This window comes from Conger conger, chromosome 2 (assembly GCF_963514075.1).
Source record: "Conger conger chromosome 2, fConCon1.1, whole genome shotgun sequence".
Lineage (NCBI taxonomy): Eukaryota > Metazoa > Chordata > Actinopteri > Anguilliformes > Congridae > Conger > Conger conger.
In genome coordinates, this window is record NC_083761.1 from 89,769,160 (window position 1) to 89,794,074 (window position 24,915).

At 42.6% G+C, this 24,915-nt stretch overlaps 1 protein-coding gene across 6 annotated transcripts in view; it reads left to right on the forward strand.

The window, feature by feature from the left end:
• LOC133117136 (NACHT, LRR and PYD domains-containing protein 12-like) overlaps positions 1-23,146 on the forward strand; it is a 25,734-nt gene extending 2,588 nt beyond the window's left edge. Inside the window, exons 1-13 of one of the 6 annotated variants that reach the window (XM_061227276.1) lie at positions 1-1,210; positions 3,863-4,116; positions 4,326-4,365; positions 4,676-4,784; positions 5,003-5,063; positions 5,164-6,955; positions 9,655-9,915; positions 10,484-10,657; positions 15,708-15,968; positions 18,673-18,846; positions 21,884-22,057; positions 22,299-22,345; positions 22,501-23,146. The exon at positions 1-1,210 is cut by the window's left edge and continues 2,582 nt beyond it. In XM_061227276.1, coding sequence (XP_061083260.1) covers positions 3,870-4,116; positions 4,326-4,365; positions 4,676-4,784; positions 5,003-5,063; positions 5,164-6,955; positions 9,655-9,915; positions 10,484-10,657; positions 15,708-15,968; positions 18,673-18,846; positions 21,884-22,057; positions 22,299-22,345; positions 22,501-23,045 — 3,885 coding nt within the window. In that variant the 5' untranslated portion in view covers positions 1-1,210; positions 3,863-3,869 and the 3' untranslated portion in view covers positions 23,046-23,146. The other 5 variants (XM_061227278.1, XM_061227275.1, XM_061227279.1 and 2 more) reach the window with 5 other exon arrangements.
• The last annotated feature ends 1,769 nt before the right edge of the window (positions 23,147-24,915 follow it).

Below are 24,915 nucleotides of genomic sequence, written 5' to 3' on the forward strand. Positions count from 1 at the left end.
ACACAGTAGAGTTAGGCTTAGGGTTATTTTACACAGTTGAGTTAGGCTTAGGGTTATTTCACACAGTTGAGTTAGGCTTAGGGTTATTTCACACAGTAGAGTTAGGCTTAGGGTTATTTCACACAGTAGAGTTAGGCTTAGGGTTATTTTACACAGTAGAGTTAGGCTTAGGGTTATTTTACTTAGAGTTAGGCTTAGGGTTATTTTACATAGTAGAGTTAGGCTTAGGGTTATTTTACACAGTAGAGTTAGGCTTAGGGTTATTTCACACAGTAGAGTTAGGCTTAGGGTTATTTCACACAGTTGAGTTAGGCTTAGGGTTATTTCACACATTAGAGTTAGGCTTAGGGTTATTTCACACAGTTGAGTTAGGCTTAGGGTTATTTCACACAGTTGAGTTAGGCTTAGGGTTATTTTACATAGAGTTAGGGTTAGAGTTATTTCACACAGTTGAGTTGGGTTAGAGCTATTTCATACACAAGAGTTGGGGTTAGTGTTATTTCACACAGCAGAGTTAGGTTCAGGTTAGAAAACAATATTTTATTCTGAAGTTGCCTTTATCAGGGCCCCTTGGGAAAGAAAAGTTCCGGAGTACTGGAGACTTTAAGTAGGAAGAATTTGGTCCCTCTTGTGTTGGAGTTTTATGTGCGTTTGTTCAGTCCTCTTGTGTTGGAGTTTTATGTGCGTTTGTTCAGTCCTTTTGGGAATAAAGTTTGGGTTTTGGGTGAGAGAGAAAGGCCAGACAGACACAATAATGAAGTAAACAGGAAGGACAGGAGTTACAGAGCAGGCTGCTGCTCAGCAGTGGGTGCGTACCACAGGACAGGAAGGGGAGGAGACTGAGTGCTGAATACGCAGCGTTTCAGAATGACTTCAAACCACATAGCAGCGTGTGAGGAGCTGATTCACATGACTGATATAAGAGTATGTGGTCAATGTAGCTGAAACTGAACATGTCATCGAGCACCCTAGATTTAAAATGAAGATTAAAGTGCACACTATCAGCTTTAAAGGTATTTTAATCACTACATTACATTAATGGCATTTGGCAGACGCTCTTATCCAGAGCGACGTACAACAAAGTGCATACCCCCCCCCCCCGGCACTCCCCGTCTGCAATGTCAGTCAGGCAACACAGGCGAAGTGTTTCTGCCGTTCTGCTGGCTGCTTACATGAAGACTACAAGGGAAATAGAATCTATTCATTTCTGGTAGGTTGCAAGTGACTATAAAATGTAGCCTTACTTTAATTTCTGTTCGAGATCTGCTCAAAAAGTTTTTGCTGTCCTCTTGATTTTATGATTGATATTCTCACCTAATTGGATTTGGTAAACATTGGTTTTGACTTTAAGACTGTTTTTCCACTAATGTCTTGCAAAGCATTTTGTTGTCCAGTTAAAAATAAAACTATCAAAAGACTAGGTAGCATGGGTATGCTGCTCAAATTAAGTAACATTTAATGTTTGAAACTTGATGATGTTTTACAAATGTACAGTGGATGATCTGGCGTGGTACTTCCTGGAATTTGGGGAGTGGGTTGTTTTTTTAATTTTTTGTGTGTACATTCATTTGCCCTTTTTCCCCTCCCCAATGTGCACACTGCAAACTTCTCCCACAAATGCACAGGTGAGGGGTGTTAAATAATAATATTAGAGGTATGTATTGGGCATGAAATGAAGACCTTTCTTAGCCCAATGTCCTTACACTCCGATGAAAACTAGCCCAACAAGTTCTAGCCACATTTGAAATCTGAACCTGATAGAGCTTAGTCACGGAAATAATGGCAACACAGAGTAGCACAATAGAAAGTGGAGTGTTTCTCACAGGAAAGCTGCCAGTGAAGTGCTTGTGATGGTGGTGTGAGTGATGGGATGACCACCTATTACCATGGAATGACAACAATCACGTGAAGCTTATTGTTATTCTCAACTAGTAAATTAAGACAGTCATATTTGTCCTTGCATGCTTATTTATATGATTATATTTATATGAACACATTTTTCTGTTCTGTTTTTATTTCCCTTTTTATTTCCAGAAATCAACATGAATATTGTGCTTATCAGTTTAATCCTAAACGTATATGAATATTCTGCTTATCAGTTTAACCCTAAACGTATATGAATATTGTGCTCATCAGTTTAACCCTAAACGTATTGTGGACAATAATCATGAGATGTTGATCACATTCCTTTGTGGGAGAAAGCATTGCTTCATATAATACATTGATATTCCAGGAATGCAGCAATGCACCCAAGAAGTTCACCAATGCTTTCTCCCACAAAGGAATGTGATACATGTGTTGTTAACAATTGATATTGATTGACCCATCTATCATGGGTATGTATGTGTATATGTATGTATATATATGTTTCTAACATGAACATGTTATTTTCCAGTTTTTTCCTATATACCATTGTTGAACAATCAAGTCTCCGCCTTAGATCATGAGGATCATGTATATGTATGGGTGTGGTAGCACATGATCTGTTTAGACCTGACAAAGATCCACTGGGATCAAAACTACAATAAAGGTGTCTGTCTGTTAGTTTATTTGGTATTTTTGTAAATTTTTCATATTCATGTCTGGTTTTCTGTTTATATTCATTAGTCTTTGCACTCGTCTTCCCCAGTAATGTCTGTGTCTGAATATTTTGTGATCCAGAGCCCTTGTGGTATTCAGTTTCTTTGGTTTTGTTTAATGGAGACCTGTTTATGACCCCTGCCTGCTTCCCTGGACTCTTTGCTTGTTTTTGTGGATTCTGTACCTCTGCCTTCCCATCGCCTGTCTGAGCCTCATTAAACCTGCCGTTTTCTCCACACCCCCGTGTCTGCTTCTGGGACGTCTGTTCCCCGCCGCGACAAAAGGTATGTAAGGAGCATATCAGTGTACAGGCTTCCTTCTTTACACATTCTGTATGTGCAGTATATGTGTATTTTTATAATGTACTAAAACAATTATTGCTTAATTTAGTGTATTTTATTAGAGTACTGCATATGCGAAAATATGGCAAAAATAAGGCATATTGAGAAATATTGCTTCATTGTTGATCCATTCCTTTACAATATCATTTATTACATTTCATAGAAAACTACCGTTCTTATTTTGTATTGGAATCTTGAGTTTATGTAAAAAATATATTCTTCAAAGAAAAATTATGCATCTTGTAATGCCAGCTCTTGTTAGTGTTTTTTTACTGATTCTGTTATGAGTGACAAAGTGATTTTGTTGGCTGACACCTTTGCCAGTGTTATGGTAGAACGCAATTTTTAAACATGTATGAAGTGTTTTGGCAGTCTAAGTGAATTTTGTGTGTAAGATTAATTGTTGTGCCAAGCTGTGTGTTGGGTAACTGTGTTAAGAGTGTACACAGTATTGGGTATTATCAATTGTAACAAACTTTAATTATCAATTGTAACAAACTTTAAACTTTTAGGAGTGTGTGGCAAAGTTTTGGTAGCAAATAACAATGCTGAAACCTTCTGATGTAATTTATATGAACTGTACATTCAGATCAAACAAACTCACAGTGGGAAAGAGAACTTGACAATGACAAGATATATATATAACTTTTAAAGATTTAATTCTGTACTTTAGTTGGACTTTTTCGTTTATAGATGGTGCTGTTGACTGTATTTTTATTGCTTTAGTTTTTATCGTTCTACTGACCAACTGCCGTTAAGAAGCAAATTGTATGGGTTAGTGCTATTGGCTTATGCTAGCTACATCATACTAACCTCATATGGGATCAGTAAAGGCTAACAACACACTATAACTGAATAGAGCATACTCACAAAGTAGAGGATTCTACTCTATTTTTAATGTTTCAATGATCATAACAGGCTACATTATTTCTTGTTCTTAGATGACTGATGGCTGGCCAGGTCTTGGAGATTCTGGAGGAGCTGACAAAAGAAGAATTTTTAAAGTTGAAGTTGTATCTGAATGAAGAGGTGCTGGAAAGATGTAGACCCATCCCACAGGGTCGACTGGAGGACAAAGGTGTGACAGGTGTCGTCACCTTGATGAAGAGTTCCTATGGTAACAAGATGGTGCAGGTCACACTGGAGATCTTAAAGAAAATTTCGAGAAATGACCTCGTTGAGAGACTGGAAAGTGGTAAGATGCATCCATCTCAGGATCCATCTCAGGTTCCATGTTGTTTACTGGCCTATAAGCCTTAAATGCCACACATCCTTTCACTAATGTTCAGTGGAGCTTGACTCTGTGAAATAAACTGCTCTGACCACTGCTGCCCCATTCAGGGATATACCATCCTCCTTAGAGTGGATGACTTTCATATTGTAACGCGTCTCCTTTCTCTGCAGGTGCTGAAGTCAGAAGGCAGACTGTGAGGAAACGATCAGGGTAAGTGTCCATTCAACCCTGTCAGTCACACCCTCTACAGAATCTACCCTTTAAGGCAGCTCTACTCAACTCCTGGTCCTGTGGCCCACAGGGTCTGCAGGCATTCACTCCAGCCGTGCGCTACACCACCTGATTTAACTACTCCGCTTATTATCTGAACCAAGCAGGTGAAGCAATTGATGAAATCAGGTGGTGTAGCGCACAGTTGGGAGTGAATACCTACAGACACTGCGGCCTGCAGGACAAAAATAGGAAATAATAATTGTAATAATTTTAAATGAAAATGTATTTGAAGTCCTTGCCTTGTCAGGGAGGATCTGAGCTCTGCAGCTGCAGCCGGTGATTACAGCCCTGAGAGGAAGCGCGAGAGGAGCTTGAATGCAGAGCCTGTGTCTGAGACCCAGCAGGGAGGGGCACAGGTAAGGCCTTCACACTCACCTGAGTCTATACTTGTATTCACTCACTCACCAAAATGCTTTGTGTTTTATATTCACTCACCTTAATGCTTTGTGTTTTATATTCACTCACCTTAATGCTTCATGTTCTTTCTTTGCTCATTTCTTTCTGAGTGCATCTTATTTTAGATTCTGTATTCTTCAGTGGCAGGTGTGCTTTATCTGTTGTATTTATTTCTCAGCCGTCCCTGACTGTTGATGCACCCCTGAGCTCCAATCACCAGGACCTGGACACAGAAAAAAGTAACTTATTTTTACACTATTTATGACTGGTTGCAAAACAATATCATTGAGAGTCCTGCAACAGCTTCTCGTATGAATGTCTAAATGATTGTTTTTACAGACCAATGTGCTCAACGTGTCCAGAAGAAGCTGAAGTCTCATCTGAAGAAGAAGTTTGAGTGCATATATGAAGGGGTTGCCAAGCCAGGAAAACATGCCCTCCTCAAGAGTATTTACACAGAGCTCTACATCACAGAGGGGGACTGTGAACGGGTCAATAATGAACACGAGGTGTGGCAGATTGAAACAGCAACCAGGACACAGCCTACACAAGACACAGCAATTAAATGCAACAACATCTTTAGACCCTTAGCTGGACAAGACATACCCATCAGAACTGTAATGACCAAGGGCATCGCTGGTATTGGAAAAACGGTCTCTGTGCAAAAGTTCATTCTTGACTGGGCAGAAGGAAAAGCTAATGAGGATGTTGAGTTCATGTTTGTCCTTCCTTTTCGGGAGCTGAACTTACTTAATGATGAGCAGCACAGTCTCCTTGAGCTTCTGCACGTCTTTCACCCTGAAATGAAAGGGTTTGAAAACATTGAGTCTGAAGATTACAAGGTTTTGTTCATCTTTGATGGTCTGGATGAAAGCAAACTTCCCTTGAATTTCAGACGCAATAAGATCCTGTCTGATGCAAGGAAGACATCCTCAGTGGATGTGCTACTGACAAACCTCATTAAGGGGAATCTACTTCCCTCTGCTCTCCTCTGGATCACCTCCCGACCAGCAGCAGCCAATCAGATCCCTCCCGAATTCATCCACCGACTGACAGAGGTCAGAGGGTTCAATGATGCACAGAAAGAGGAGTATTTCAGGAAAAGATTCACAGATCAGAATCTGGCTGGTAGAATTATCTCACACATAAAGACATCCAGGAGTCTACACATCATGTGCCATATACCAGTCTTCTGCTGCATGTCTGCCACTGTTCTGGGGAGACTTTTGGGTGGAACTGACAGGGAAATAATCCCTAAAACTCTGACTGGAATGTACACACATTTCCTGCTCATTCAGTCAAACTTCAAGAATGAGAAATATGAGGACAGATCTGAAACTGATCCACAAAAACTGTTGGAGTCAGATAAAGAAATCCTCCTAAAACTGGGGCAACTAGCTTTTCAACACCTGAAGAAGGGCAATCTGATGTTTTATGAGGAGGACCTGCAAAAGTGTGGCATTGATGTCACAGAAGCTTCTGTGTACTCTGGGGTGTGCACAGAGATCTTTAAAGAGGAGTCTGTGCTGCATCAGAAGAAAATCTACTGCTTTGTGCATCTGAGCCTGCAGGAGTACATGGCTGCTTTGTATGTGATTCATTCTTTTACAGGCAAGAATTTCAACGTGCTGAAGTACTTTTTTGGTCAAAAAACATTACCTACTGAATTGTCACTGTACAACTTGCACAAAAAAGCAGCGAAGAAGGCTCTGGAGAGTAAGAATGGACACCTGGACCTTTTCCTCCGATTCCTTCTGGGCCTCTCCCTGGACTCCAATCAGTGCCTTCTCCCAGGTCTATTGCCACAGACTGGAAGCTCTAAGAGCATCCAGAAAACAGTCACATATATCAGGGGACTGAAGAGGAAAGACCCTTCCCCAGAAAGATGCATCAACCTGTTTCACTGTCTGTCTGAACTAAATGATGATTCCCTTGTGAAAGAAATCCAAAAGTATCTGATTTCAGAAAATCCTTCTGATGAGGTTATTTCACCTGGGCATTGCTCTGCCCTGGCCTATGTGCTGCTGATGTCAGAGAAGGTTCTGGAAGAGTTTGACCTGAGAAAATACAAAACCTCAGATGAAGGGAGAAGAAGATTAGTCCCCACTGTGAAGTGCTGCAGGAAGGTTGTGTAAGTACTAACATGGAAATGAGATTACCATGGCTATCTATCATAGGTATCACCAATTTAACAGTATATTATATTATACATATTGTATATTGTAGCTCAATCTAATCAATAATGGTATTTGCCATTGATATATATCACCATTCTGATTTAGAATGAATTAATAATGCATGGATTGAGGTGACTTATTGAAGGAAGGATTCTCATGAGCAGGATTCAGGCTCTGACCCCACTGCGAGTATACAGTACTGTACCAGGATCAGGCTCTGACCCCACTGCGAGTATACAGTACTGTACCAGGATCAGGCTCTGACCCCACTGCGAGTATACAGTACTGTACCAGGATCAGGCTCTGACCCCACTGCAAGTATACAGTACTGTACCAGGATCAGGCTCTGACCCCACTGCGAGTATACAGTACTGTACCAGGATTCAGGCTCTGACCCCACTGCAAGTATACAGTACTGTACCAGGATCAGGCTCCGACCCCACTGCAAGTATACAGTACTGTACCAGGATCAGGCTCTGACCCCACTGCAAGTATACAGTACTGTACCAGGATTCAGGCTCTGACCCCACTGCGAGTATACAGTACTGTACCAGGATCAGGCTCTGACCCCACTGCAAGTATACAGTACTGTACCAGGATCAGGCTCTGACCCCACTGCAAGTATACAGTACTGTACCAGGATCAGGCTCCGACCCCACTGCAAGTATACAGTACTGTACCAGGAGTCAGGCTCTGACCCCACTGCGAGTATACAGTACTGTACCAGGATCAGGCTCTGACCCCACTGCAAGTATACAGTACTGTACCAGGATCAGGCTCTGACCCCACTGCAAGTATACAGTACTGTACCAGGAGTCAGGCTCTGACCCCACTGAAAGTATACAGTACTGTACCAGGATCAGGCTCTGACCCCACTGCAAGTATACAGTACTGTACCAGGAGTCAGGCTCTGACCCCACTGCAAGTATACAGTACTGTACTGTAGAGTCCACAGCTCTATGGCTCGCTCCACATGTCTCACCAATAATCTGTTCTTATTTACTCTGATTATCTGGCCTAGCAGGATTCCATTAAGCCTAACCCTAACCCAGACTGGAAAAGATAAGGGTGCATATTGGATGGGAGGCAGGTACAGTGCTGCTAATCAGGTATAAATATCTTGAAGTATACAGACCTCTCAAAAAGTATTGGAACAGCAAGGTCAATTCCTTTATTTTTGCTATACACTGAAGACAATTGAGTTTGAAGTCGAAAGACATACATCAGATGACAGATCCAAATTTCAGCTTTTATTTCCTGGTCTTTTTATCTATAGATTTGTTAAACAATTTAGAACACACCACCTTTTGTATCAGACCACCCAATTTTTAGGTGAGCAAAAGTATTGGAACATGTGACTGACAGGTGTTTCTTGATGTGTCCTGTTAGATTTATTGGTTAAACAATAAATAGTTCTGAATGTCTACTCTTGGTTTTAGCCTTGGGTTTTGTCTGTGAAGACTGCATTTTTGTTAGGAAAGATAAACCAACATTGTATTGCTGAAGTGATTGGTGTGGATGGGTCCGATCACTTACATAAAACTAACTAGCGGCAGAGTTACATTACATGAAATGGCATTACAGTCATTTGGCAGACGCTCTTATCCAGAGCGACATACAATAAAGTGCAAATCAGAAACAGGGACAAGTGCATTGAAGACCCTAGAGGAACTTTCCTAGTAGCATATCAGGGTTGTCAGATAGAATACCCCGAATACTAAAATAATGCAATTATAACTTATAGCATACCCATGGCTAATTATAGCAGTGTGGTAGGGAGTTAAAGGTGCAGGCTGAAGAGTCTTCAGTCGGTACTTGACAGTGGTCTAAGATTCTGCTGTTTTGACATCTGCAGGAAAGTCATTCCACCACCGTGGGGCCAGAACAGACAGCAGTCATGACCGAGAAGTGCAGTTGCGATGAGGGGGAGGTGCCAGGCGTCCAGAGATAGTGGAATAGAGAGATCTGACTGGTGTATAGGGTCTGATTAGCATTTGGGTGTATGCAGGGGGTGATCCCTTAACTGCCTGGTATGCGAGCACCAACATTTTCAATTTGATGCAAGCCATAACAGGCAGGCAGTGGAGGTCGCTGAGCAGGGGGGTCATGTGAGAATGTCTGGGGACATTGAATACCAGATGAGCTGTGGTGTTCTGGATCAGTTGTAGGGGTCTGATGGCAGATGCTGGAAGGCCAGCCAGCAGAGAGTTGCAGTAGTCCAGGCGGGACAGGACCATCGCTTGAACGAGGAGCTGAGTGGAGTAGGTGGTGAGGAAGGGACGGATTCTCTGGAACAACCTGCATGCCCGGGTCACCGTAGCGATGTTCTCGGAGACGGATAGCCTGTTGTCCATCACCAGTCCCAGGTTCCTTGCACTAGGGGATGAGGTCTCTGTGGTGTCCCCTAGTGAAATTGAAAAATCTGAGAGAGTTGGGAATGACCAGGGAATGACCAGATATTTTTTTAAATGTTAAGCTGTCTATACACATCTGCAATAAATGAGATACATGCAAAGAAGGACTTTGTAGATGAGTCACAGTGAGTGTCTGTAGACGAGGAGTGAATGTATGTCCACGAGTAGGAACTCCAGTGTGTTTTCTCCCTTAGTACTATGTTGCTATGTTGTGAATGTAGCTTTATTTGTCTTCTCAGGCTCGCTGACTGTAATCTCACAGAGAAATCCTGTGAAATTGTGGCCTCAGCCCTGCAGTCAGTTTTCTCTCCCGTGAGAGAGCTGGACATCAGAAACAATAACCTGGGAGACTCAGGAGGGAAGGTTCTCTGTGCAGCGCTGAAGAGCCCGAACTGTAAACTGCAGATTCTGGACCTCAGCTACAATGACCTGGGAGACTCAGGATTGGAGATGCTCTGTGCTGCTCTAAGAAGTCCACTGTGTGAAATTCATACTTTGAGGTGAGGAATTTGATTATTAATGCCCCCTTTCCTGGGGCAAAATAGGATAAAGTTTAAATTTTTACATTTACAGCTACAGTACTTTACAAAACCATTACTATCTACATTACCAAAGCAATAACATCTACTTGCCATGTCTACCATTGCATAACAGTGACTTCCATATTACTTAAGCCATTAGCAAACAAAGTGCCAGCACATTAACATCTGTTTCCACACACTGAAATTGATGCGGTTCAAGCATCTGAAACAGATGCCCCCTGGGTGCCTCCCTTTGGGTGAGTTCCAGGCACATCCTCCTGGGAGGAGACCCAGGGGCAGAGCCAGGACATGCTGGAGGGATTGTATCTCCTGGCTGGCCTGGGATTGTCTTAGGATCCTCGGAATGAGTTGGAGGTAATTGCTTGGCGTGATACTTTGACACACCCAGGGCAGGGAATCGAACCGGCAACCATCCTACTGCCAGACGACAGCTTTTACCTGAGCTAATGTTACCCTGCATGGCTGGGATGGATCCTTCCTGTTACAGCAGGAAGCTCTCATGTTATCTCTGTTCTCTTCTCTATAGACTCAGCGGCTGCTATCTGGATGAAAAATCCTGTGTATCTGTGATCTCAGCTATGCAGGCAGGCTTCTCTCCCCTCAGAGAGCTGAAGCTCAGCAATAATAATTTGGGAGATTCAGGAGTGGAGATGCTCGCTGCTGCGCTGATGCATCCAAACTGTAAACTACAGACATTAAGGTGAGGTTTGCAGTTTAAGAATCAATACCGACCTCTTCTTTTCCCCTGCCACCAAGGGTGTACCTCAGAGTTCAGTGCAGGACCACTGCTTTTCCTCATCTATTTGCTTTTTCTTGGTGAGATCATTTGAAGGTATGGTCTAGGTTTCCACTGTTTTCCACTGATTGCACACAGATCTATGTCAGCACTTATCCTTCCAATCTCCATCCCCATCACTGCTCACTTCTCTCCAAGAATTAAAGCGCTGATTGATGTCTATGTTTATGTGATGTTTACCAGTAATGATGTGATGTTTAAAAGTGTGGCACATTGAAAACAAAGCCCAGCAGGCAAACTGAAATACACAGTCAAAAGATTAGACTTTTATTTGTCCCCATGGGGAAATTGGTCTGCAGTGTAATCACAAGGTATCATATATCATACATCATATCATCATAAGAATCATGAATAGACATACTCATACCTATGCTTTGTACCTTGCAGTAAATTAGGTGTAAACGAAAGAACAAAATTATGACAGGGGCGGCATCCTTCGTGACCAGGAAGGAGTGGGCAAAGTGCATAGGGTATAAGGTGCTAGTGCATTATTCGTTGAAGAACTTAATGACAAATAACAAATGAAAAGTTGGATCTATTTTTAGTAAGGGGGGCGATATTGTCAACAATTCAAATGAGGAAGCAAGGGGGTGTTGTTTGCTTTATTAACCGTTCTGTCTCTGTAATTGGTAATGTAATCCAGTTTACTGGCCATTGTTAAAGTTTTTCTAACATACCTTTTCTGTGCCTCAGTAGCATTGATTGTAGGGTGAGAGGATTGCAGCTTTCTAAAATCAATGGACATTTCTATTGTTTTAGAGGTGTTTAGGAGAAGATTTGACTTCTCACACCAATTTAGGAAGTAGTCAAAAACTGGCCCATGCTCTTCCTCCCCATCATATAGGAGGCTCACAAAGGCAGTATCATCTGCACACTTAATGAAGTGCCTATTTGAGAAAATGCTTGCGTTGGCGTATAATGCTAGTGCATGAGTTGGTGTATAATGCTAGTGCACGAGTTGGTGGATAATGCTAGTGCACGAGTTGGTGTATAATGCTAGTGCATGAGTTGGTGTATAATGCTAGTGCACAAGCTGGTGTATAATGCTAGTGCACGAGTTGGTGTATAAAGCTAGTGCACGAGTTGGTGTATAAAGCTAGTGCACGAGTCGGTGTATAATGCTAGTGCACATCCCTGGGCGGAGCCTGTGGAAGTGGTCATTTCGTCCAGGGCTGTGCACAGACATTTTGGGGGAGGGGGGGGGGGGCACTTACCCCACTGACACACGCTATTCCCACCCTGATGTTGCCACACCACCGTCATCCATAATCACATCATCTGTGGGCTCTTCATCAGTCTGGTCTGCAACAAGCAGAGCAGATGATCAAAATGAATGACTGACATGTTCATCCCAAATTCAAATTAAAAGCCTAGACCTGGACCAAAATGTCAGCATAGAGGTATGCTGACCTGGGACCTGTTTTACCTTTCATTATAAGTAAAATTGATTGAAACTTTTATTTTAGCAGGTAAAACACACTGCAACATGCCCACTGTAACATTGCATTCAATTCAATTCAAACTTTATTTCAGACTCAGAGTCCAGATGAAGGACAAGACATAAAATATGATGAATTACAAACAACATAATTGTTTAAAATATATATTAATGTCTTACAAAGAGACACCTGTACCAATATCTCCACAGCAGGGATTGATAATGTGTAGTATCAATGGACATATTTGTAAGTTGTACATGATGGAGATAACGTAGTTTTAACAAAACAGTTATTCAAATCCCCAAGAATAAACTTTTGTGCATCCAGTGAAAGTAACTCAAGTTTCTGTGAAAAGTTCTGGTGTCTAATGCCTTTGGGTGTATATGATGACTTTAGGTGCCTTTTCCATGAAAAATTAGATATCAAGCAAAAGCTCTCAGTGCCTACTACAAGATAATTAAATACTTCATTCAGCTATTCTAAAACACAGTTCATTGGCAGAAACCTCTAAATGGCAGCTGCATTCTTTGGAAAAAAACCCCAATGTTCACAGCACCAATCAGAAGGCGCTCATGTTGCGATCATGTGACATTTAAGATTCACTGATTCTTCATGCTGAGGTGCCAGTTTCATGCCAAATTAACATTAAATAAGATGGAAAACTTTGATGAAATGGACGAACCTGTGGTGGTTTCAATTGCATTCAAAAGTTTAATTTCTTTTTTTTATTCCAAATGCATGGGTTCTATCTATCTTTACATAAGTTTTGCCACATGGAGACATTTTTTTAATATGAAAAGTTCTACAATGAGCTTACAAGATTTCCATTTTCATCTAAAAATGTAACTTTTGAATGAAATTCACTTATGATTATCTGCTTACATAAGTACACATATCATATAATGAAATATTAAGTGTTTCTAGACTTCAGGGTAATGCCCAACTTAACCCATCATATTCTTCTGCAAAAGATATGAGTCAATCACAATCCAGAACCTAATGTGATACTCTTACTTGTCAATGTTGTTTATTGGATGGAGCAAAGTACATTTTCAACAATCTGAACACATATGGATTAAAAAGTCACAGATTTGAACACTACTGGGGGCTAGGGATCATACACTGTCATCCATAAAACTTTGATGAATTTATGGATAAAGCTATCCATCCATAAATGGATATTCATCCATTTTAAATTCTGCTTTCATCATTTATAATGTTTCCAGTTGCGTCTTTTGTGATTTTGCAATAGTTTCCTAATAGGTCCAAACAGGAGGACTTAGTGTCATGGTTCTGGTAGGCATTCGGCTAGGTTTTCCAGACATTACCTTTTTGCGCCGCTAGATCGCGCCATTGTCGCATTCTGGCCTATTTTGGTAATTAATTCCACTTTGGCAATGAATGGCGATTAGGTCATCTATGCCCTCGAGCTGATGAATGATTATAATTGCCTGCCGCGTGGGATCGGATTACTCACCAAGGCTAGCTACGTGCCTGTCTATATAAGTCCTGTTTCTCTTTGAATCGGGGCTTGTTTGTTGCATTCATCCTAGCACGTTATTTTATGTTCATTTGTGCATTATGTGAGGTGTGACTGACTATTCTTCATGATCTATTATGACGGAGTCTATGGGAGCTGAACACGTAGCAATTCTCCGTCAGTTTAGGGTAATGATGATAGTCTCACATCTTCACTTTCAGGTTTTATTTTGGTTCACAAATGTTAGACACAGGACCGGTGGAAGACGGAATTCCTCACGGAGTTTGATACCCCGTTCGCAGATTCCTACGGTCTACACCAAGGGTTAGATTGAGATTATTGCACCCCATTTCCGCACGCTTGCTATCATTGGCAGTTCGTCCACCTAGTTTATTTTCCGCCTTGTGTAAAAGCTACCTTTAGGAAGGAAGGAGCGTTAGGATTAGGCTGGGTTAAGGTGGACACCGGGGTACTGAGCCCCTCTGGTAATTCCGACTGGTTCAGACTTTAACGTTTTGATCAAGTGTAAGGGGAAGTCAATATTCCCTCTTTTCTGTAGGTGAAAAGTATTCTAGCCGTCATTTTGTCTTTTTCCCGTAGTGTACGGTTTCCCAGTTTGCCAGCCGTCTGACGTTTTATTTTGTACAGCGAGGCGTTTCGTTTGCACATTTTCAAAACGCATTTGTTTTCGTGATTGTCGTCGTCCTTTTTTGGTCATTGGATATACAGCACTAAATTGCTATTCGCAACTAGTGGCGGATGGTTTAGTTGGGTTGCGTTCGTATGAACCTCATACCAGGGCTTATGCTTTTCGTCTCCCTCTTAGTGCCGATCTGTTATGTTATACCAAGGTTAATGACACGTTCTGGCGTGTTCGCCCCTCCCGGCGGAGAGCTTTGCGAACCTCCGTTAGCCCAGGGCTCTGCGCGGGAGTTCCTCGGTGCTGCTCCTGCATTTGCTTGTATAAATGCGTTTGTGTGAGTGCGTTGAGTTCACCCAGTAGTTGACGCATTTGTGAGCCTCCTGCTTAGTCAGATGAGCGTCTGGTGAACCTGAGGTAGCTGGCTTTCCTTAAAGTCAAGTCGTGTGGTCGTGGGCGGATCGCCCCTCTCCAGTTGAGAGCTTCGCGAAAGCGCTGTTAAACTCGGGAGTCCGAAATTGACTCGCCTCCGTTTATGTACACGTGCTACCCCATTACTAGAATTCCTGCTTCGCCAGTGGAACTAGGGGGTTTATTTGTTTAATGTATTCCCGTCTCCCGTCATTAGTAACACAGCGTCGTCAGGTGAATTAAATTGTAAATATTGTCGGTTATCTTAATGTAAATGTTGGTAGATTGTTTCCTCAGTCGAATTGAATTCTAGATTTTTCCGTGTATTCTAGTATTGGGGATTGTGTTCCCGCTTTGCCAATGGATTAGGAGACGGGATGTCTTTGCCTTTCGTGTTCCCTTTGCCGTTCCCGGTTTTAGGTATGCTATATCGCTGTTGGGAGCCTGCGTAGTTTTCCTCCCTGGCGCAGTTTGCGTAGGCTACCTAGGTCATAGTTTTTCCCGCGCCCTTACACTTAAAGACTTCTGTAAAAAAAAAAAAAAAAACCATGGATAGACATAGCGGGCAGAAAAAGGCAAACAAATGTGACAAAAATATTTAAATAGTTAGATTTTTGGAAATCATTACATTTTACTCTATGATGAATAACCTTGGTAAATCTGAACATAGAAATTAAAATTTCTGATTTGAAACAAAAGATGTTTTTACGTCTGAAGTCTTCATATATACCACAGTGAGGAAACTCCCTGGGCAGATTGAAAGGCCAAAGAGAGACACACAGCAGCTCAATGTCAGGGGTGCTCTGGCTGACACCACTCATCCCTGATGATCCAGTGACCTTTGTCTTTGTGGAACAATGAAGAATGTATGACTTCTAGAGTAAAGAAAATGGGTGAAATAGGATTCAAATCCTGCTATTGATCATTGGCTTTGTTTTTTTAAAGAAGTTTATCACAAACTAGTTGCTTCCTTTTCCTCTTCAGCCTTGGCGGCTGTAATCTGACAGATAAATCCTATGACGCTGTGATCTCGACTCTTCAGTCAAACACTTCACCCCTGCGAGAGCTGGACCTCTGCAAGAGTAACTTGGGAAATTCAGCAGTGAAGTTTCTCTGCGATGGAGTAACAAGTCAAAACTGTAAACTACAGACACTGGACCTCAGCTACTGTAACCTTGGAGATGCAACAGCGAATCTGCTCTGTGAATGCCTCATGAGTCAAAACTGTAAACTACAAACTTTAAGGTGTGTTGTGCTGTAATAGAGCTTGTTGCCATCGTATATTCCTTAACACAGCATGCAAATATGAAATACATAGTCGTTCAAAGCCTAAATATCTGTCCATCAATCTCATGAGTGAGCTCAGTCCTCTGGGAGAGAGAGAAGAGATTGATTTGTTGTTTGGCATTAAGGTCCATAAAAACCAAATGAATGTAGAATTTGACTAAGCAGTTGTAATTTTACATTAACCCTTAAAAACAAATGAAAAAATGTACACTTTCATAATGGGGGCCCTTCTGGAATACATGCATTTCTGCATTGGGAATGTATATTTAAAATTATTTATATTACATATTTTAATATTTTAAAACATTTTTACAAGTAAAAACGTTCAAAGCTCAAATTTATGCAAATTAAACCTGCAAGCAGAGTTGAAGGGGGCGAGCAGGGCAGGGTCGCCATGACACCAAATTTCTATATCCTCAGGAAGGAGTTCTGAGTTCATATACCAAGTTTGGTATTAATATATCAAAGCATTGCTGAGATATGCCCTCACTTCCTGTTTGGTGGCCTCGCTGCCAATTTTGATTGGCTGTATGGAACAAACGATTTTGAAATTCAAAAATCTCATTCATTTTGTGTGGCTTGGTCTGAAGATGATCTATGCCAAATTTGTTCAAGATTGGGCAAACTATATGGCTTGCGAAAAAATGATAAACCTTTCAAATAAAATCCAATATGGTGGCCGCTTAAATTAGGTTGACATGAAAATTGTCTCAGCCTTGGGACCTCTCACAGTATCCCCAGACACAAGATGTTTGTTTTAAGCAAACACATCACCAGTCATTATCCAAAACACATTTTTGCTTATTGTAGCATCCCCCCAGTGGTCAAATGACATATTTTTCTTTAATGCTTCCTCAAAATGGGTTCCCGGGTCCATGATACATCAAATTGTTGCTGAGTTATGATCTCACTTTGCCGCCATTTTTGATTGACTGTAATGGACAAACACTTTTGTCTCTGCCTTGTGATCTCCCTAGATACAACCACACATAAAAATTATTTTTTTAAGGCAAACACATCAACAGTTATTGTACAGTTATATAACACGTTTTTACTTATTGCAGCACCCCCCAGCTGACCATTGTTTTTTTCACATTCTCAGGAAGAGGTACTTCAGCCTATGTACCAAGCTTGGTGTCAATACATCAAAGCATTGCTGGAATATGATCTCCCTTCCTGTTTGTCAACTTTGCCACCAATTTAAATTGGCTGTGATGGACGAACACTTTTATAAATCAAAAATCCATCAAATTAATTTCCTGAGGCTTGGTCTTCATATCATCAAATTTGGTGAAGTATACAGAGTTATTACATGTTAAAATGACAGACCTCTTTTTGTGATAGTTGAGATGATGTTGATCATCATAACCACAGTCATCATAATCATCAATAAGTAAATATATAATAATAAAGCAAAAAGTAAAATAGTAAAATCTTAACTGAAGTAATGGAGCTGTATGTGCTCACTTGTCATTAGCTAATGACCACTCCTCCCCAGCTAGACCACTCCTCCCCAGCTAGACCACTATGGTCTGCCAGCTCTGGTCGCCTTATGGTTCCTTCTCTACGTCCACCTGGTGGTCAAGCTGCACGTTTACGCCTGTTTTCCGCTCTGGTTCCTCAGTGGTGGAATGACTTGCCTACCACTGTCAGGACAGCAGAATCCCTCCCCCTATTTCGATGCAGACTAAAAACACACCTTTTCAAACTGTACCTTAGTCCTCCCTCCTGATTTCCCCACCCCCCCTTTCCGATATCCCTCTTGTCTAACCCCCCAAAAAATAAAATATAATAATAATAATAATAATAAATAAATAAATTGCACTTACGATTACTGTATTTTGTCTAGAACAGCACTTCATGTGTATTTTACTAGTTATGGATATGATGCTTTAACTTGTGGAAGAACCTATGCAGGCGGCACGGATGGTGCAGTGGGTAGCACTGCCGCCTCACAGCAAGGAGGTCCTGGGTTCGAATCCCCGTTGGCCGGGGCCTCTCTGTGTGGAGTTTGCATGTTCTCCTCGTGTCTGTGTGGGTTTCCTCCGGGTACTCCGGTTTCCTCCCACAGTCCAAAGACATGCAGGTTAGGCTGATTGGAGAGTCTAAATTGCCCATAGGTATGAGTGTGTGAGTGAATGGTGCGTGTGCCCTGCGATGGACTGGCGACCTGTCCAGGGTGTATTCCTGCCTTTCGCCCAATGTATGCTGGGATAGGCTCCAGCCCCCCTGCGACCCTGATCAGGATAAGCGGGTTCAGATAATGGATGGATGGATGGAAGAACCTATGCACTTGTAAATCGCTTTGGATTAAAAGCGTCTGCCAAATTACTAAAATGTAAATGTAAATGTAATGAAAGATTTATGAGGATAATATTTGTGTTTTATGGAGGCATACTCTGCGTATTCCTCTGTTATTCATCTGAGCCTAATTCTGACATAGTAAAACAGTGCACATGTGTTTGTTACTATATGTGTTTATGTGTACATGCACTCAAGTATGTGTACTGAATCTGTGTTTTCTCAAAGGCTGAAGAGAACGTAATCTCAGTCTGTATGTGTGTATATGTGTGCATGTGCATGCTTGTGTGTGTGTGTGTGTGTGTGTGCGTGTGCGTGTGCGTGTGCGTGTGCGTGTGTGTCTCTGTCTCTGTTCTCTCAGGCTCAGGGAGTGTAATCTCACAGAGGGCTGCTGTCATGTTCTGGCCTCAGTCCTGCGTTCTCCTCATTCAGAGCTGAGAGATCTGCAGCTCAGAGACAACGAGCTGCAGGACTCAGGAGTGAGAGCGCTCTCTGCTGGACTGGAGGACCCACACTGTAAACTGCAGAGACTGGGGTAGGAGTGTAATCATGTAGTCATAATACAGTGATTATTATAGTAGCTATCTATAAAAATGCCTGAGACACATTAATACCGTATACACTAATGTAAATATTGGTAAATATATTTGTTTTATATTTTCATTTGATCTTAAGATCTTGTTGTTTCTTATGGCATTGTGTCTATTTGTATTGTATTTGTTTTTCACTGCTGTAAAGCACTTTGTGTTGTATGCTCAAAAAGTGCTATACAAATAAAGTTATTATTATTGCTATTATACTCAGCTAGACCAGCTTGGCCTTGCTGGTTGATCAGCTCATTGTTATGTTCCTGAGTTCTGTCTGTTTGTTTATCATTGTTTATTATCATTATTCTTGTAATTTAGTGTTAACTCGTCTTCCCCTGTGATGTCTGAGTCTGAATGTTTACGAGCCTGAGTCACTCCCCTGTCTGCGTGCCCCACTATTCGGGTGTTTACGGTAGTTCCGGGGTTTAACCTTCCTTCCAATCTTCCAAGCACTTCCTGCTTTCTCTCCATTTCATGTTTGTAGATAGCACTAAAATACTAATCCCAACTAACATAGAATTTGTACAGTAATAATTATACTAACACACTAATATGTTCGTCAAACTAACAAACTAACATTCACTAGTTTTGGGTATTTGTAATTTACTTACTAACGCGTCTCCAGTTTCAATTGTGTTCTGTGACTCCGCCTCCCTATTCTATCACTGATTACATGCTTAGTTTCCGCAAAGTGTTCGCACCTGTCTCTCCGTATCTCTACATCTCCTGACTCTGTGCAATTGTCTACTCCCTAGTCCGGAGCCGTTTATATTACACCTGTGTCTTTGTGAATCCAGTCCGCGTTTTTGTTTTCCCCCTCGTTATTGTCCTATTACCCTTTCATGTGTCTCACCTGATGTTTATTTGTTAGACCGCCCTCACTCCCACGCCCCACCTAGTTTGTCTCATTCCCCTGTGTATTTATACCTGTCCTTTTCAGTTGCACCTTGCTAGTTCATCTTGTCCTGTTTTATGAGTCCCGAGCCCTTGAATTCCTTCCCCCAGTTATAGCCTCCTTGTTCCCTAGCCCTTTGCCCTTGTGGCATTCTGTCTTGTTTTGTTAATTTTTGTATCAGGATTCCTGTTTACAACCCCTGCCTGCTTTTTGGACTCTTCTTTTGGATCTTCTTGTAGAAAATCAACAAAATCTTCAAATCTACAATAAAACTGTGTAGATACACTCCAATATTGCTCAACCCTGACTCAACAAAAAAACACTTATCTTCAACACTTGGAAACAAAGCGGTATCAAACACCTCCACCACCTCTACTAGAATAACAAATTCATTACTTTTCAGCAATTGGTCCAGACGATATATTGATCTAAAATCAATATATCAAATAACAATTTACTCCCATCCCCATTAGTAGAATAAATCAACAAAATATCCAACCCAAGGAAAATTCAAAATTATACAAACTAATATCCACCATGGACTCAACAATTTCCATCCCGATCAAAGCATGGAAAAAAGACTTGTCATTTGCTGCCAAAACCGAATTCTGGACCCAAATCTGCTGGAACACCTTCACAATGACTAACAATAATAACTTACAACTAATACAGTAGAAGGTAATCCACAGAGCGCATATCACTTAACACAAGATGTATGAGATACAGACACACACTTGTGCTCACACTGCACACTAAATACCCCAGATAACTATTTCCACTCCACCTGGCTCTGCCACCAACTCAACTCTTCTGGCAAGAAGTTATCAAATGAATGTATCTTACTTTGAGCTGCAGCATTCCAGTATCTCCATACCTCTGCCTACCAATCCAAAAACACACACATACATACACATTAGAAAACCCTCACCAGAATCTTATTATCTTCCTTTCATCATCTTACTTTCTGATCTCATATCTCCTGCATCAGAACATAAACGACCTCTATACTTCATATAACTCATTATATGCAATGCTTGGTCTTGTCATATCCTGTCATGTTTATCTGTCTGTCCATCCATCTGCTGGGTTTTATAATGTCTTGTCATGTCTGTCTGTTTGTCCATCTACTTGGTCTTGTCATGTCCTGTCAAGTCTGTTTGTTTGTTTGTCTGTCCATCTGTGTATTACCATGGTTATAGGGTAGGGTTTGTCTGTCTGTCCATCTGTGTATTATCATGGTTATAGGGTAGGGTTTGTCTGTCTGTCCATCTGTGTATTACCATGGTTATAGGGTAGGGTTTGTCTGTCTGTCCATCTGTGTATTATCATGGTTATAGGGTAGGGTTTGTCTGTCTGTCCATCTGTGTATTATCATGGTTATAGGGTAGGGTTTGTCTGTCTGTCCATCTGTGTATTATCATGGTTATAGGGTAGGGTTTGTCTGTCTGTCCATCTGTGTATTACCATGGTTATAGGGTAGGGTTTGTCTGTCTGTCCATCTGTGTATTACCGTGGTTATAGGGTAGGTGGGTGGATACGGAGCCACTTGATGATTCCAGCTTAGAATGTCTACTCTCTGAAACATAATGAAGAAATGGAAGTTAAAGAACAATTTCAGAATGGAACTTTTCCTGAGATCTGTCAGGGTGTCAAGCTTCTTCACAACAAGCATGAAGCCGGAGGTGTTTGGAAGCTGCGCTTTGCACATGTGCTATTTGGAATATGTTGTGTTTAAGTTTGTTTGCTGTAGAGGCTGTGTTGAATCATTGAAGCCCAATGGCAGACATTAGAATGAATGAAATTAGGCCATGAAATAAGCATCTAATTATAATTAAAACATTTTAAATGTTGTCTGCTGTCAACAAAACTTTGTCCTTTTTTGATTGACAGTGTCAACTGCCTACCTTCTCTAGGCACATAGAATTATTAAATAAACATTTTTAAAGATGTTTATTTAAACATATATATGTATTTTATTTGTGGTTCACAGAAATTATTAGAATTTATATTTTAAACATAGGAATGGAAATAATAAAAATAAATTGTTTTTCACCAAGATAGACATCTCTATTTTTTCCTTCACTCTGCAGGCTGTCAGGCTGTGGAGTCACAGAGAGAGGCTGTGATTCTCTGGCTTCAGCACTGTGTTCAAATCCCTCACACCTGAGAGAGCTGGACCTGAGCTACAATCACCCTGGGGACTTGGGAGTACGAGCGCTCTCTGCTAGACTGGAAGACCCCAGGTGTAGACTGGAGACACTGCTGTAAGTACAGATGGGGGGAGTATGTAGGGAACAGGAATGTTATAAACACTCCCAGTGCATTCTGGAAAAACTCCCACTTCTTTTTTTCACTTCCTCTATGTTGGTAGAAAAACCACTGAAATGCTTAAGATTCTGCCAAGTGTGCTCTTCTGATTAATTAAGTCTTCCCACTGTGTGGAGCTCTCCCATTGGCTCAGAGCTGAGCCTCTCAGTCAGTCTGTTTGTCCTTCTGTCCCTACAGTGTAGACCATGGAGGAGAGATCAGGCTGAAACCAGGACTGAGGAAATGTAAGTCTCTCTGCCCTGAATCCTGTGAAATGGAGACAGCACATGCACTGGCGAGCATTGGAAGGACAGGGAAGTAATTTAAACTTCATTATGAGTTATTCTGCATATTGGATCCTAGTACTGATGCTGTCTGCTCTAACCTATGTTTACTGCAGATGCTGTTGCACTCACACTGGACCCCAGCTCTGTACACAGAAAGCTGTCTCTGTCTGAGGGGAACAGGAGGGTGACATGGGGGAATGAGCAGTCATATCCTGATCATCCAGAGCGATTTAGCATCTATCACCAGGTGCTGTGCCAGGAGGGGCTGTCTGAGCGCTGCTACTGGGAGGCAGAGTGGAGGGTGGAGGGAGAGGGAGAGAAGAAGTGGGGAGGAGCTTGGATGGGAGCTGCTTATAAAGGAATCAGCAGGAAAGCAGACACTGGGAAGCTTGGATACAATGAAAAATCCTGGAGTCTGCAGTGTACTAAGGCCAAGCACTCTGCCTGGCACAAAGAGAATAGTACAGTCATACCTGCCCCCCCTTCCTGCAGAGTAGGGGTGTACATGGACTATCCGGCCGGCACTCTGTCCTTCTACAGCGTCTCCTCTGACACACGTACCCTCCTGCACACTTTCCACAGCACCTTCACCCAGCCCCTCTACCCTGGTTTTAGAGTTGATTGGGACTCCTCGGTGTCCCTGTGCATGCTGGGATAGATTCATGTTAGGGAGTGCTGTAAATGGGTATTCAGTTTAGGAGTGCTGTAAATGGGTATTGAATCTCTAACAAATTAAATGTGATTTGTGTTTAAATGACAGTGGCTGTGTGTTGGTTTCCTTATATTGTACATTTTTAGGCCTGTCTAATAGTTTCCTATTATCCCTTTACATTTCAGCTTTCGTCTTTCCCAGATTGAATCAGGCCTTATCTACAAATACTGACTTGCAGGAAGTCTCATTTGAGTCCAGGTCCATGAATCTCTGTACAAATGTAAAAATTGTAATATCTGGCCCAAAGGACATTTTGCAACTCTGTAGAAGAGTGTGTACATAGTAAATTACATACATAATGTCAGCATTACTGCACTAACCTGAACAGGGTCATACAGGGATCAGTGCTGAGTGGGGCGATGAATTACCTTGACAGGGACATTGAAAGAACTTTAGTTAAATTTGCTAGGAGGATTAGCTAACAGTTTGGAATCTTCTAAAGTAATCCAGGAAGATTTAAACAGAATCCAGAAGTTTGCTGATACCTGCCAAATGAAATTCTACCATGGGAAACAAAAACATATGAACATAAGGCAGGATTACTTTATGGGTGCCCAAGTTGAATAAGACTTGAGGGTAATAGTTGATCAGCTCGGGCCATTGAAATAGGAGGGGGAGGTGAGGAGCTCGGAAACACCAGGCCAAGACCTGTTTTTACTGTGCGGTAATGTATGACTGAGGGTGACGACCAGGATGTGCAGGGGCTCAGGAGCTGGATGTCCTGAGGGGAAGGGGCTCAGGAGCTGGATGTCCTGAGGGGAAGGGGCTCAGGAGCTGGATGTCCTGAGGGGAAGGGGCTCAGGAGCTGGATGTCCTGAGGGGAAGAGGCTCAGGAGCTGGATGTCCTGAGGGGAAGGGGCTCAGGAGCTGGATGTCCTGAGGGGAAGGGGCTCAGGAGCTGGATGTCCTGGGGAAGGAGCTCAGGAGCTGGATGTCCTGAGGGGAAGGGGCTCAGGAGCTGGATGTCCTGAGGGGAAGAGGATCAAGGAGCTGGATGTCCTGAGGGGAAGAGGCTCAGGAGCTGGATGTCCTGAGGGGAAGGAGCTCAGGAGCTGGATGTCCTGAGGGGAAGGGGCTCTGGAGCTGGATGTCCTGAGGGGAAGGGGCTCTGGAGCTGGATGTCCTGAGGCGAAGGGGCTCAGGAGCTGGATGTCCTGAGGGGAAGGGACTCAGGAGCTGGATGTCCTGAGGGGAAGGGACTCAGGAGCTGGATGTCCTGAGGGGAAGGGGCTCAGGAGCTGGATGTCCTGGGGAAGGGACTCAGGAGCTGGATGTCCTGAGGGGAAGGGACTCTGGAGCTGGATGTCCTGAGGGGAAGGGGCTCAGGAGCTGGATGTCCTGAGGGGAAGGGGCTCTGGAGCTGGATGTCCTGAGGGGAAGGGGCTCTGGAGCTGGATGTCCTGATGGGAAGGGGCTCAGGACCTGGATGTCCTGAGGAAGAGGCTCAGGAGCTGGATGTCCTGAGGGGAAGGGGCTCAGGAGCTAGATGTCCTGAGGGGAAGGGACTCAGGAGCTGGATGTCCTGAGGGGAAGGGACTCTGGAGCTGGATATCCTGAGGGGAAGGGGCTCAGGAGCTGGATGTCCTGAGGGGAAGAGGCTCAGGAGCTAGATGTCCTGAGGGGAAGGGACTCAGGGGCTGGATGTCCTGAGGAAGAGGCTCAGGAGCTGGATGTCCTGAGGGGAAGGGGCTCAGGAGCTGGATATCCTGAGGGGAAGGGGCTCAGGAGCTGGATGTCCTGAGGGGAAGGGGCTCTGGAGCTGGATGTCCTGAGGGGAAGGGGCTCAGGAGCTGGATGTCCTGAGGGGAAGGGGCTC